This window comes from Guillardia theta (assembly GCF_000315625.1).
Source record: "Guillardia theta CCMP2712 unplaced genomic scaffold GUITHscaffold_47, whole genome shotgun sequence".
Classification (NCBI taxonomy): domain Eukaryota; class Cryptophyceae; order Pyrenomonadales; family Geminigeraceae; genus Guillardia; species Guillardia theta.
The window spans coordinates 206,754-220,197 of NW_005434627.1; the positions used below are offsets into that span (position 1 = coordinate 206,754).

Here is a 13,444-nt window from a genome sequence, read left to right on the forward strand (position 1 = left end):
GATGATGATGATGGAGATGAATGATGATGATGATGATGATGAAGTGATGATGACCCGATGGAGATGATGATGATGATGATGATGATGATGGAGATGATGATGATGATGATGATGATGATGATGATGGAGATGATGATGATGATGATGGAGATGGAGATGGTGGTGGTGGTAGTGGTGGTGATGATGATGATGGAGATGATGATGATGATGGAGACGATGGAGATGGTGATATGGAGATTACGTTGATGGTGGTGATGATGATGTGGCTGTGGCTGCTGCTGCTGCTGAAGGAGCTTGCAGACATCTCATGAAGCAAGGGAAGGGGAGCGATCCTCAGCTTCTCTCAGCTCGTGACGCTTCAACGGCGCTGTTGTCCCTCGCTCGTTCCTCCTCCTCTGGGGCTCCAGCAGTGATGGAGGTGGCGACGGCAAGTTTGTCGTCTCCCTCCTCCCTCCTCTCTCTCGATCACCTGGCCCTCGCCTCTCGCTCCCTTCTTGCCTGCAGAAAACAACAACTACTACAACAACAGCAACAACAGCACCTTCTCCTCTCGTCTGCCACCCAGGTGACTTCGCAGCCAGGAGGAGAGGAGGGAGGATAGAGGGCTGACGCATGGGACAGAATGTGCTGATACGGAGCAAGGAAATGATCAGAGGAAACGGAAAGGAGATGGAAGAGGCGACGCGGGAGCTGTTGGATGTCTACGCGTTCGTCTCCTTCCTCTCCCTCTCAGACGGTCAAGTCGCTCAAGTTGCCGACGAGGTGGCGACGAGGATCGAGGAGGCTGCCTCCTTCTCCTCTTCCTCCCTCTGGCGGCCGCGAGTAGCCGCAAGCATGCTGCAATCGATGTCGAGACGGCGTGGGGAGGCGGCGGGGAGGGCGAGGGAGCGAGTGCTGCAAGGGCTACAGGAGCAGGAGGAGTGGAGCGGGGAAGAGCTGGGGATGGTAGCAAACCTGATGAGGGAGCAGGGAGGGGCGGAGGACTTGACCGTCCTCGTCGCTAGTCGCACGTCGCAGCTGCTCGCGAGAGAAGGCGAGGTGGAGCTAGAGGATCTTGCGGCGATCGCGTCCTACGTCTCGTCGAGGGAGGGAGGAGGGAGAGGGAGGGAGGAGGAGAGGAGGAGGTGCCTGGAGGGGATCGCAGAGGAGCTGGTGGCTCGGGGAGTGACGAGGATGTCGCTCTCCTCCCTCACGCAGCTGCTGCTGGGGCTGACGAGGTCAAGGCAGCTGCCTCCCTCGCTCAAGCAGCTTCTGTTCGCCTCCATCCGCAAGAACTCTCTGCGCTCCTTCTCCTCCTCCCATATCATTAACATTCTCACCGCCCTCTCGCTGGAGCAGCAGCAGCAAGAGCTCGAGGAGGAGCAGGAGGAGCAGGAGGTAGCAGGGGAGCTGCTGCTGTCGCCGAGTCAACGGGGGATGCTCGACTTCATAGTGACAGTGATGCTCAACATGAGGATGGAAGAGGAGCCTCTGCCCTCCCTCGCCCTCGTCGCCTCCTCCCTCGCTAAACTCACTTACGCTCATGCCAACTTTGAGATCTTCCGCAGGATGGTAAGAAGACTCTATGCCTGCCTGCCTGTCGCTGCTCCTCCTCCTCCTTCTCGCTCTCTGTCTCTCCCTCCCTCCCTCCCTCCCTCCTCTCTGTCTCTGTCTCTGTCTCTGTCTCTGTCTCTCTCTCTCTGTCTCTTCCAGGTGCTGACGGGGCGTCAGGCTCGGATCCTGCAGGAGCGAGAGGAGGAGGTCATGAGCTGCTCGGACCTTCTTGTCCTCAGTCGCTTCCTCCGCGGCTTCTCCTCCGCCTTTCCACTCCGATCCTCCTCCTCCCCCCCCCAGCTCATCATGTCTGAAGTTGCCCTCCCCGATATCCTCTTCCAAGACCAAACCTTCTCCCTCCTCACCCGCCCTGCTCTCCTTGAGGTCTCCTGCTCTCCTGCTCTCCTGCTCTCACCTTGTGCTAGGACGCGTCGCAACTGGCAGCGCAAGGGCATCGCTCGCTCGCTGTCTTCGCTTCCTCCCTCGTCAAGTTTCCTTCTCCTCTCAACGCCACCACTCAGCAGGTTAGACCCTCCGCCTCTCCTCCCTCTCCCGCCCCCACTCCTCCTCCCTCTCACTTCCACCCTCGCTCCCTAATCCTCACGCTTGTCTGGTTGGTCTGACTCCTGCTCCTGCTCCTGCTCCTGCTCCTGCTCCTGCTCCTGCTCCTGCTCCTGCTCCTCCAGGTTCTTCTCCGCCTCATGGACGCTGCTGAGCTCGTGGATGATGCCAGCTGGTCGCACCAGGACGCGCAGAGTTTGGCACAGATAGTGAGGAAAGGACCGGTCCTGCTTCCTCCCGATCGGCTCCAGAGCTACATCGAGCGGATCAACGAGAAGCTGGCGGGGGACCTGCAGAGAAACTTCAAACTCCACTCGCAGCACGTCAGAGGAGCCACGAACATTGCGCGGCTGCTGCCCTTCTTGCAGCAGCTCGAGCAAGCCAGCAGGATGGGAGAGCTGCTGGTGAAGAATGAGATGCGAGGGATGACGGTGAGAGGAGGAGGAGGAGGAGGAAAGAGGAGGAGGAAAGACGAGGAGGAGGAGGAGCTGACAGGAGCATCAGGTGTCGGACGGGGTGACGTGCTGCTTTACTTCCATCAGCTCTCTGCTTCTCCTTCTGCTCCTCTCCTGCTCAACCTCTGGGCTCCTCATCTCATCGAACAGCTGCAGACCCCAGGAGAGGACGAGGCGACAGGAGGAGGAGCAAGGGACTTGACTGCGCTAGTCAGACTCTTGAGCGTGATCAACGGGAGGGAGGAAGTGGAGGGCACTGCTGCTGCTGCTGCTGCGCCTCCTCCTCCTCCTCCTGCTCTACTCCAGCTGCTCTACCGTCGCATCCAGCAGGAAGTCTCTCGCTCCGATGGACACCATCGCCTACAGGATCTCGTCCTCCTCCTCCGCATGTCAGCTGGCAGTGAGCTGGGGGAGGCGGTCGCTAGCAGACTCTCCTCCCTCCTCTGCTCCCGCCGTGTCTGCTCCCGCCAACTCACTCCCCCCCTCCTCCTCTCCCTCCTCAGCACTCTCAGGGGTCAGCCGGCTGCTGCAGAGCTTCTCTCCGCCTCCTGCCTCTCCTTCTCCTCCGTCCCGGCACATTGCTGGGCCTCAGCTAACGTCGTGCTGGGGCTGCTGGAGCAGCTGAAGGAGCTGAGGGAAGTGGGAGACCCGAAGAGAGCAGCAACGAGAGTGTTGTCAGAGGCTATCTGCTCCCTTCCTGGTAGCTCCTCCTCTTGTCCTCCTCTCTGTCTTCCTCTCTTCTTATCCTCCTGTCCTCTCCTCTTCCTCTCCTCTTCTCTCAACTCCTGTCCTGTCCATCTGCTTCCCCTCCCCCCTCCCTCGCTCTAACTCTCTCACAGACGAAGCCTTGTCTCCTCGGCTGGCCGTCAGGATTCTCTTTCGCTTGGGGAGGGGCAGAGAGCCGCTGGAGGACCCGGAGGCTGCTGCTGTCACCCGCCTCCTCTTCTTCCTCACCCGCTCCTCGCTCTCCTCCTGCTCCTACCGCGACCTCTCCTGCCTTGCTCGCGTGCTGGCAATGAGGAAGGCCGAGGAGTCGCCGTTGTGGCAGGCGGTGGCGGAGCAGGTAGTCGTGCTGGAGGAGGAGGAGGAGCTGCCGCTGGGGGATGCGGCCAGTCTTGCCGTGAACTTCGCGCGTATGACGAAGCTGGAGGAGTATGCGGGCATGAAGGAGGCGCTGCGAACAAGGTTGAGGAAGGAGCTGCGGGGAGGAGGAGGAGGAGGAGGAGGAGCAAGTCAAATGAGGATGCTGGTGAATCTGCTCAGCAGCTTTTCGGGGGAGCTCAGCGCGGAGGAGTGGGAGGCGGCAGTGGGGAGGATGAAGGAGGAAGACGTTGCTGCCCTCCCCCTGCCTGTACAGTGCTCCCTCCTCCTCCTCCTCTCCAAGGCCAAGATCTTCGACCGCGACCTCATGCGGACACTTGCTAACGAGATGGCGAGGAGGGCAGAGGAAGGCTCGCTCCCGCTCCCCCTCGCCGTCGTCGTCCTCAAGAGCATCGCAGCCTCCGACATGGTCTGGATCGACGCGGCCGGCACGGAGGACGTCTTCCTCGCCGTCTCCCGCCTCCTCCAGCAGCGGCCGCTGAAGCAGCTCAGCCTCCAGCAGCTCGCCATCGTTGCCAACTCGTTCGCACGCGTCAAGGTCTTCGACGAGCCTCTTTTCCTCCTCCTCTCCCGCGCCATCCGCAAGAGAAGGGTGAACCCCTCCCTCTTCCGCGTTCAGATCATCGCCGTCCTCCTCTTCGCCTTCTCCCGCGTCCAGGTCGAGGACCCCCAGCTCCTCGACTTCCTCTCCGAGGTTCTCCTCCAGCTGCCTCCTGAGCAGTTCACCCCGCAAAGTCTGTCCGTCATCATCTCGGTGTACGCGGGGGCTCACAGGCGGCGGTCGATGTCGTCGCTGGTGCAGCACAAGCCCTCGCCTGCTCCTCTCCCGCCTGCCTCAGGCATCCTCGCGTTCCTCGCCTCCGTCGCCATCCAAATGAAACCTCAGACCTTCGAGGTGACTTGCTGCTGCTGCTGCTCCTCCTCCTCCTCCTCCTCCTTCCCCCCCCCCACTCCCCCAACCTCTCCACAATCTCTTCACCTCCTGCCGCCGTTGCTGGTCTGCTGCTGCTGCTGCCCCTTCTCCTCCTCGGCTTGGTGCCTGCTGATCCTCCTCCAGCCCAGGCACATTCGCGCCATCGTGGAGGCTTATCATCGAGCAGGCGTAAGAGCAGAAGGACTGTGGGAGGTAAAATGATGCTGGTGGTGGTGCTGCTACTGCTGGTGGTGCTGGTGGTGGTGCTGCTGGTGCTGGTAGTGCTGCTAGTGGTGCTGCTGGTGCTGGTGCTGCTGCTGCTGGTGGTGGTGGTGCTGGTGTGGTTGTTGGTGTTGTTTGTGTTGTTGTCGGTGCTGCTGCTTTCTTTGTGTTGTTGTCGGTGCTGCTGCTTTCTTTGTGTTGTTGTCGGTGCTGCTGCTTTCTTTGTGTTGTTGTCGGTGCTGCTGCTTTCTTTGTGTTGTTGTCGGTGCTGCTGCTTTCTTTGTGTTGTTGTCGGTGCTGCTGCTTTCTTTGTGTTGTTGTCGGTGCTGTTTTTCTTTCTCACCATCAGCAGGTGATGTCCAAGGCATGGCAAATCAGATGGGGTACAGGATTCAAGAGCGAGCAGGTGAGGAGGAGGACGAGCAGAAGAGGGAGGGAGGGAGGGAGGGAAGGGAAGGGAAGGGGAGGGGAGGAGGAGGAGGGGGGGGAGGGGGAGGAGCATGAGGAGGAGGAGGAGGAGGAGGAGGAGAAGGAGGAGGAGGAGGAGGAGGACGAGGAGGAGGGATAGGAGGACAAGGAGTAGGATGACCTCTAAACTCTTCACAGGAGATGATTGACTTCCTGACATCGTTGGACGAGGAGACGAGAAAGCCAAAGACATCCAACGTGATTCACTCAAATCACCTCCAACCCTGCCCCTCCTTCTCTCCCTTTTCTCCCTTCCCTCGCTTTTTGCATCGCCCGTTTTCCTTCCTCCTCCTCTCCCCTTCTCCTCTCCTCCTCTCCTCCTTCTCCTCCAGTCCTCTCCTCATCTCCTCCTCCTCCTCCTCCTCCTCCTCCTCCTCCTGGTCTCCTCCTTCTCCTCTTCTTCTCCTCCTCTCCTCCTCCTCCTCTCTCATTCTTGGTATCTCGCAGGCCCAGTCGTCCTCCTCCCCTGGGGCTCAAGGCGACACCTTCGGTCTGATGCTCCTCGCCGGCGGCTCGTGCTGACATGCTGTAGGGGCCCTCAAACGATGGATCATCGGCGGGGGGAAGTGAAGGAGGAGGAGGAAGCGAGCAGGTCTTGGCGTGTAACATAACAATCAATCACTGTCAGCTCCTGTCCTTGCTCTCGTCTCCTCTTCTTCGGAGTTCTCAGTCCTCTTCTCTTCACCGGAGTTTTCTTCGTCTCCCCTCCGAGGCTCGTCGAGTTGCCGTTGGACTCTCAACTCACTCAGCAAGCCTTCACGTGCAGTGATCACCTGCTAGTGACTGCCTGCCCGCCGGACTCCTTTGCGGCCGCCAGCTCAGTGATCATCATGACTGATAGTACTACCCGGTGACCGTCCGATCGGAGCGTGAGCCTGTCAGCTCTGCCTGGCGCCAGCCCGGCGGGACGGTAGGCCCGGAGCCGGGCCGGGCCACTGAGAGAAGTTTTGAGTCCGATGGTCAACGGGCCCGGAACCGTCGAACTACCGGGCTGCCAGGCTCCGGCGTTGCCCGGGTCGGTAGTAAGCCTAGTACGACTGTACCCTGCCTGGGGGGGGGGTAGTGAAATTAATGGTGGGGTGATGATCTTCAATTAGGGTCTAAATACCCTCGTTTATAGAGTGTTTTTGAGTGTAAGGGTAGGGTCAAGACGAAAAAGCAGGGGTAATGGGAGGAGAGGGTGGGGTGAGAGTCTGCCAAGGAATTCTTCTGATCGTACCGGTAGGGGTGGTTCGTTCTTTTGTGGCCTAACAGGACACATCTCATACTTGGTGGGGTAGTAGCCATGGGGGGTGGTACAGATAACCCCCATTTAAATTTCAGTACCCACATGTTGGACCGATTCTTCCTCTTCAAAGACCCCTTGTAATTATACCCCTACCCCTACAAAATTCCAGAGTCCATGTACCCCCTTCGTTGCCCCGTGCGGCAATGTAGCGGCTTGCGGCGAGTGGAACATGATAGGAGGAGGGAAGGGAAGGAGGGGGCGGAGAGTTTGATCCAGCACCAGACCGAGAGGAAGGTTGTATTGTGAGAGGTCTGCCCGCAAGGATAGGAGCTGGTGTGAATGTCAGGGGAGCGAAGGCCATATGGATTTGATCAGAAATGAAATTCATTTCCAAGTGAGCACCAAGCTTTGAAGGAAACTAGCGTCTCATTTGAATATGCAAAGGAGATATTGATGTGAAGAGAACAATACAGGAGTACAGGAGGACACATGCGTGTTTCAACTGCTTCAGCTGACGGGGAGAGTTTGATGATCGTTGGAAGATGATAGCAGGGTCTGGTTGATGAGCGTGCAAGAGAGAGGCGGAGCGAGCAGTTGAGCATGCAAGAGAGTCAAGTAGATGCTGCATCCAAACCCGAAGAATCATGTCTCAGGGACGTCCTTGCTCCCAGGGGCGAAGGCTTTGTTTGATTTCTGAAAGGCTTCACATTAGCAGGGCCGGCTACCTTTATCTCCGATGGGCCTCTTATCATTGCTGGGAGTCACTAAGAATGGAGTGAGATGCTCTCCCCTCCCAACCTGATCGACACCCTGACACCTGCTGCAGAACTCAGCTGTCCCCCAGCAGAATGCGGTGGTGAGCACCGGCATGCGCGTGACTTGCTGCGTTGCCGACTGCTCCGCAGGAATCGACCCCTCAAGCAAAGAGCACCATGGACATCGTGCAGGGAGGGCTGGCGCACAAGGGGGTCGTCACCACGTCAGATGGTACGCGTGCTGAGAGCGAGAAAGAAGTTTGACGTGCCTGTCGGATGCTCGCAGAAGACTACGACTTCGAGGATATCGAGACCACTAAGCTGAGGTTGCTCGTGATGACTTCGATACCCGTTGGGCTGACTCGAGTGTTCTGGTGAAGACATGGAATCCAGCCAAGACAGCAGAAGAAGGTAACCTGCTCTCTCCAGCGTTCCCTGCTTCCCACTGTTTACATGATTGAGCTGCTTGTGCTGTTGGTGGTGATGACGTTGTAACGTGAATCTCGCCCTTGTTTGCATCGTTTTCTCTCCCTTCCTCCTCTTGCGAGTGCTTGTCTGCTGCTTGTGACCTGCGCTGTCCTGCTGTCTGGCTTGCTCGCGCTCGTTCACCTGCAGTCCCGTGATGGTCATGCAACAGCAAGTCGTGAAGCATTCATGGGGAGAAATCGCGTTAGGAACGGCACAATCGTGTGCAGTGATGGGGGTGAGAGCTAGAGCAGTGCTTGTCGCATGCCGGGCTGACATGAGCCTCAAGTGCTTCGGTGCTCTCATGGGTCTCTCGGTCGGGGCCATCACTGGCCCCATCTTCGCTCCTCCTGGTCACCGACTTCCAGTAACCATCGCGTCAGCCACATGCTATCTGTGCCTCCTCCGTTCCTGAGGGCCTTTGCAGGTTGATGAAGAGACAGTCAGTGTGGTTCGGCGTGATCTTCGGAGGAGGAGGAGGCATAGTCAGTGAGTTGCTCCTCTCCTTGAGCTCTTGCTCGCCATTGACTGCCCTACTTCAGGTGCTGTGCGCAAATATGCTTGAGCAGCTACCAGCTCTACCTCGCGTCACCTCCACCTGAGGCACTCGACAGAGTGTCCACAACTGCGCAAGCTGAACAATGAAAGTCTGTTTGAACTTGAACTTTGAGTTGAAGGCCGGGGGACTCGTGACGCCCGCCCCGGCGGCCGCACACCGCCGCTCAGGGGCCGCCGCGATGACCAAACGGAGAGTCACTGAGTGGCAGCCGGGCCTCGTCCACCGCGTCACGCCGCCCGGCTGACTCACAGTGAGTACTACCGTAGCCACGAGAGGTTCCGACGTCGGCAATCAGGCGCGTCACGTCGTTCTTCCGAGTCAGCCCGGCGGCCCCCGGATGTATGATGAACTCGGAAGTGGATTCTGAGACTCTGTGCATTGAACTGACTCGGCGGCCCGGACTCGGACTCGGGAACGGTCACGGCGGTCGACGGTCCGATCCCGGCCCCCGCGAGTCGGCGCCCGGCGCGGCCGGGCACTGCCGCAGGCCGCTGAGTCCGAGAGTCGCCGCCGCGAGTCGCCGGGTCGGGTGCTCGCGGCCCAACTCCCGGCCCTTGAACATTCGGACTCGACCGTGGGGTCGGCGAGCCCGGCCCGTCACGGCTGGCCCCGGGCGGCCGCCGGGCAGGCGGGCGGCAGGCTCAGGCCGGGCCGCCCCGCCGGGGCGCCGAGTCGGCACTGCACAGTGTCGCCGGGAGACGGTCATTTAGAACCCCCCACCATCACCACCCCCAAATCTATGGAACACGAACCGGGTCCGGCACGGAGTGGCAAGGAGACATGTGGTACGTACCCGGTGGTTGGAGGAACTGGAGGCCGAGAAGTAGGCGGGGTAGGGGTGGAGGCAGTTGCAAAGCGTTCGAAAGAGGGGGTGGGGGTTACTGCAAGAAATTACCAATATAGTAGGGTAGGGTTATGAAAAGGGGGGATATATCGAAGATTCTTAAGGTCAAAGGGAGGGGTGATGATGGAAGAAGTACCCCCTGTGGGGTAGGAGAATGGAAGTGTGAATGGTGGGGGTGGGGTCAGAGGAACTTGAGACTGACAATGGCGCAAGCCATACAATAGTTTTATCCAGATTTTACAAATATTATATAACTCAAGATGGTCAAATATATAATACCTTTATAGAGAGTTTGGATCGAAAGGCTGTACGGAATAATTTTAAAACTAATTTTTATTTATTAGTATGTTTTATATACAGTTTCATTACTATGTAATTTATAACTCCCTCGACCAAAAAATGTCATTATATTATTTTTAAATCAGGCCCCCGATTAGTTGCGGAGTACAAAGAGGGGATACCCCACCGGTTTATTTTCCATAGAATCAGTGGGTAGGGGTGTAAAATATACCGGTCATTGAGACTGTATTAGACAGGGTGGGGAGTGTAAGATGAACCACCGGGTACAATTGTAGGAAAAATCACCGGTACTGAAAAATATGACCACCCCTAGCAGTCTCTAGAAGCTAATAGGTGGTTGTGCCTAGCACAAGTCAAGTTGTTCCAGGGGTGGGGGTGGACAAAACAAGGGGTGGTATGCTTTGAATAGTACCGAAATTATAAAACTATTTAGTTCATGAAACAGGAGGTATGGTACTACATGCTCTCAATCTGGGCACAGATTAATTTTGTTAAAATATTTTATTCAGTACCATTGCTTCTCCATCCCTACTACACGGATGATGCAAAGATGGTACCTTTCATTCTTTGCAGTACCATTTACAGCAGCCCTCTTTTATGTTACCAGGCTTGCCTCTATACATGGCCTTTTAACACAGGTCACTTCGACTTCAATCACTACAGTTTTAAAATATATAAACACTGAACAAAAATTCATTAAAAATGTTATAGAATACAAAAATATTGTAATATAGAGCAAATTATTGACTAAAACTTCAAGGTACTACACAGCAGGTGTGTTTTCGTTTCTCGTAGTTTCTCAGGGGGGTCTGTACCCCTGCCGGTAAAGTCGCGACCTCCCCCCGCCCCCCTCACCTTCCCCTCCATGCTGAAACAGTGCGGAGGCATGGAAGGAGGAAGAGACGCTGCTCCTGCTCCTGCTCCTGCTCCTGCTCCACCATGCACCCTCTTCGAAGACTTCTGTCCATCTCTTTTTACTCCCCGTCCTTCACCTCCTCTACACACTGCGCTTCGACTTACCCAGTCGTAGTCACATATTCCTGTCCTCCCTTGCTCAACTTGACCGATCGATGTTCCTGCCACTACCACCTCATTGACGCCATTTTACTCTGACAGACTTTCTCTACTGCTGTGCGATGAAATCCTCTCGGTCTTGTTGCTTGGCTAGACCTGTCTTGTGGGATAGTGAGGGTTTGCGTGAGATGTCGGTTGTTGGAACAAGGGTAGACCGGGCTCAGTATCGCCTTGTTTTGAAGGGAGGAGAGAGGGAGATAGCCGAAAGACACTTACCATGGTGCTGTGAATGATGTGCACACATGAAATCACATGGAAGAGAAGCGAGAGCCATTGGGCATGTGATTCGTGGAATGTAAGACAAACAGAAAGTGTAGCGCGAGCGAGGGAGGGAATGCGAGGAGGATGAAGATCTCAACTCTGCTTCTCTGCCACTTGAGAGGTTTTCTCATGCATGCGACTTGCAGCTCGAGGATGGAAAGCGACCAGCTGCCGCAGGAGGCAGGGATGGAGCTAGAGGAGGCTCTCTTCTTTGCGCAGTCGCGGGCGCGGGAGGCAGAGGACGTAAGAGGAGAGGCCGTGGAGGGAGGGAGGTAACGCTGCTGTAGGTTCTCTTCAACTACGACATGCGCATGGAGGAGACTGTGAGTCGCTCACTTGCTCCTGACGTGTCGAGCCATGACGAGGGGCAGGTGCTCCGGGCCTTGACGCTGCTGGACTCGTCGAGGCACAAGGAGATGCAGTCGCTCAAGAAGTGAGGAGAAGCTCTTTCCCTCTCCTCCTGACCTTCTCCTGCAGACTTGAGGAGGCGAAAGCTTCGGTCCTAGAGGAGGAGGCTGCTTGCCGAGCCAAGGTGATACCCGTCGCCCTCCTCGCCCTCCTCGCCCTCCTCCTCCTGCTCGTCGTTGTCCTGTTCGTCCTCGTCTTCCTCCTCCTCACTCTCGTCTTCTCTCCATGACTGTTGCAGCAGAAACATTCGAGTTGCGGTGGCAGCGCGGAGCTTTCGGAGATGGTAAGTGGGAGCGACGACCCGTCGGCTCTAACGCGTTTCCCTAGTCGGCCGTCTCCTCTTGCCTCCAGCAGGCCTGCGGAGATGTTATCGCCTGGTGAGCATCTGCTCTTGCTCCTGGTGGTGCTGGTGCTGCTGCTGCTGGTGTTGATGCTGGTGGTGGTGCTGCTGTTGCTGCTGCTGCTCCCTGGCCTACAACCTTGTTTGTCTCCTCGTTCATGTCATATCAGGCCTGGGAGCGAGCGGCTTCAGCGTCTGTCCCTCGAGCTTGCGGATGCATATCAGGAAGTGAGAGAGGCTGCTGAATCCAGATCCCGGTGAGGAGGAGGAGGAGGAAGAGGAGGAGGAGGAGGAGGAGGAGGAGGAGGAGGAGGGAAGGGGCAGGAGGGATTTGGAGGTGCTGGGAGGCGGAGGGGGGACAGGTGTTTGTGGGTACGGGCAAGGGGAGAAGGATGGTTGCTGACCAAGGAGGAAGGCACGAGAAGCTGCTGCAGGAGCTGGAGATGCTGGTGGAGCCTGTGCTGGAGTACAGGTGAGATAGTGTGATGACAGGAGGATGGAGGGGAAGGGAGGGGAAGGAGGAGGGGGGCGGGAGAAGGAGGGAAAGGAAGGGGGAAGGAGAGGAGAGGGGGGTTGAGGTGTGGGAGAGGAGGAGGTGAAGTTTGTGTTTCAGACACCGCGGGGTTTACGACCCGTCGAGATACGCGGGGCTGGCAGACAACGGGGGAGGAGAGCAGGAGGGGCTGGGGGAGAGCGAGACGCTGACGTCGTATGAGGGGAGCAGCGGTGAGACACGGGAGACGAAGCGCCGACGCTGATGCTGATGCAGTTGTCTTCGTCAACAATGAGTCTTCTCAAGAAAGACGAAATGTGAGTTGTTGCTGAAGCTATTGCTGGTCTTTGGTGATGATGATGATGATGATGATGATGATGATGATGGAGATGATGATGATGGAGGTGATGATGATGATGATGATGATGATGATGATAATGCTGATGATGATGATGAGGATGAAGATGATGATGATGACTGGTCAAAGTATATCTCTGACCGTTACGGTTCAGGAGGATCAAACTTGCTTTCGTCTCATGACGGCGAAGCTGCGAGCGGCAGAGGAGGCGAAAAGGTTTGCTGATGATGATGGAGATGATGATGAAGGGAGTGACACTTGTTTCACTCTTTTCTTCTCCTCTCCCACACTTCTTGTGTCTTCAGGTTCAGAGTGATCTTGAGCAGAATTCAGGTCTATTTCCCACCTTCCTCCCGTATTTCTTTCTTGCCCTGCCTGCCTGCCTGCCTGCCTGCCTGCCTGCCTGCCTGCCTGCCTGCCTGCCTGCTCCTCCTCCTCCTCCTCTCCCTTTGCTTATGTTTCTTGCAGAACGTCATCAGCGAGCTAGATCCCAAGTGAACCTCTCAACCTCTTTGTGAGGCTCCTGATCCTGCCCCGCAGCATCCACGAGGATGTCCTCAAGGATCTCCAAACGTCTCTCCTTTTCTCCTCCTCCTCCTCCTCTCATCCTTGTCGCAGGTTCCCCGTCGAGGAACAAGTCAACAGGCTCATCGACACTCTGCTCGTCCAGGTTCCCCTCCTCTCGCCCCCTCCTCCCTCTCCCCCATTCCCCGTCTGCCTCATCCTCCTGCTCCTTCTCTTCCTCTTCCTCCCTTCCCTCACACGTGAGCAGCAACGAGAGATCGACGAGCTGCGGCAGCAGCTCAAGCAGACGCCCGAGGAAGAGGCGATGGAGGCGAAGCGCCGCGTGCTGCTGCGGATGGCAGAGGAGGAGGAGGAGTTTCTGCATGGGAAGTTGATGGGCGTGAGGAGCGAGAGGAGTCACCCGCACGCGGAGAGAGGACGGAGAGGAGGAGCGACGCCTATGCGAGAGCGCGAGACCGGAACGCCGATGCACAAGCGCAAGAGAGCCAAGGACAGGTGAATGAGGAGGCGTTGGGAGTGAGAGAAGGGAAGAGCTTAGGAGGAAGGGAAAGTAAGGGGAGGGAGGGAGGGAGGAGAAGGGA

The 13,444-nt window shown here is 57.1% G+C and overlaps 3 protein-coding genes across 3 annotated transcripts in view; all 3 read left to right on the top strand.

Moving 5' to 3' along the window:
* GUITHDRAFT_163890 (hypothetical protein) overlaps positions 1-5,879 on the top strand; it is a gene marked incomplete at its 5' end in the record, with an annotated part of 7,893 nt that extends 2,014 nt beyond the window's left edge. The window contains 12 exons of the mRNA XM_005830200.1: positions 314-418; positions 530-565; positions 622-1,551; positions 1,693-1,740; positions 1,959-2,057; positions 2,220-3,249; positions 3,389-4,545; positions 4,708-4,776; positions 5,138-5,191; positions 5,392-5,451; positions 5,701-5,743; positions 5,786-5,879. Coding sequence (XP_005830257.1) covers positions 314-418; positions 530-565; positions 622-1,551; positions 1,693-1,740; positions 1,959-2,057; positions 2,220-3,249; positions 3,389-4,545; positions 4,708-4,776; positions 5,138-5,191; positions 5,392-5,451; positions 5,701-5,743; positions 5,786-5,823 — 3,669 coding nt within the window. The 3' untranslated portion in view covers positions 5,824-5,879. The remainder of the gene's footprint in view (positions 1-313; positions 419-529; positions 566-621; positions 1,552-1,692; positions 1,741-1,958; positions 2,058-2,219; positions 3,250-3,388; positions 4,546-4,707; positions 4,777-5,137; positions 5,192-5,391; positions 5,452-5,700; positions 5,744-5,785) is intronic.
* A 1,312-nt stretch (positions 5,880-7,191) lies between these two features.
* On the top strand, positions 7,192-8,365 carry GUITHDRAFT_163891 (hypothetical protein). The gene is made up of 9 exons (XM_005830201.1): positions 7,192-7,256; positions 7,308-7,337; positions 7,387-7,468; positions 7,523-7,562; positions 7,617-7,647; positions 7,874-7,939; positions 7,991-8,079; positions 8,129-8,190; positions 8,244-8,365. The coding sequence occupies exons 1-9, from the start codon at positions 7,218-7,220 to the stop codon at positions 8,264-8,266; spliced, it is 462 nt and encodes a 153-aa protein (XP_005830258.1). The 5' UTR covers positions 7,192-7,217; the 3' UTR covers positions 8,267-8,365.
* A 2,518-nt stretch (positions 8,366-10,883) lies between these two features.
* GUITHDRAFT_153311 (hypothetical protein) overlaps positions 10,884-13,444 on the top strand; it is a 3,467-nt gene continuing 906 nt past the window's right edge. Inside the window, exons 1-14 of the mRNA XM_005830202.1 lie at positions 10,884-10,982; positions 11,027-11,062; positions 11,111-11,172; positions 11,217-11,271; positions 11,389-11,430; positions 11,475-11,524; positions 11,658-11,744; positions 11,903-11,959; positions 12,101-12,213; positions 12,257-12,297; positions 12,493-12,554; positions 12,957-13,008; positions 13,111-13,358; positions 13,409-13,413. Coding sequence (XP_005830259.1) covers positions 10,893-10,982; positions 11,027-11,062; positions 11,111-11,172; positions 11,217-11,271; positions 11,389-11,430; positions 11,475-11,524; positions 11,658-11,744; positions 11,903-11,959; positions 12,101-12,213; positions 12,257-12,297; positions 12,493-12,554; positions 12,957-13,008; positions 13,111-13,358; positions 13,409-13,413 — 1,000 coding nt within the window. The 5' untranslated portion in view covers positions 10,884-10,892. The remainder of the gene's footprint in view (positions 10,983-11,026; positions 11,063-11,110; positions 11,173-11,216; positions 11,272-11,388; positions 11,431-11,474; positions 11,525-11,657; positions 11,745-11,902; positions 11,960-12,100; positions 12,214-12,256; positions 12,298-12,492; positions 12,555-12,956; positions 13,009-13,110; positions 13,359-13,408; positions 13,414-13,444) is intronic.

Excerpts from the sequence above, each read along its gene's own strand:
- GUITHDRAFT_163891 (XM_005830201.1), top strand. The coding sequence starts at position 7,218 with ATGGGCCTCTTATCATTGCTGGGAGTCACTAAGAATGGA. Across the intron at positions 7,469-7,522 it reads GGTCGTCACCACGTCAGATG|AAGACTACGACTTCGAGGAT; the intron begins GTACGCGTGCTG and ends GGATGCTCGCAG. Across the intron at positions 7,648-7,873 it reads AGCCAAGACAGCAGAAGAAG|CAAGTCGTGAAGCATTCATG; the intron begins GTAACCTGCTCT and ends GTCATGCAACAG.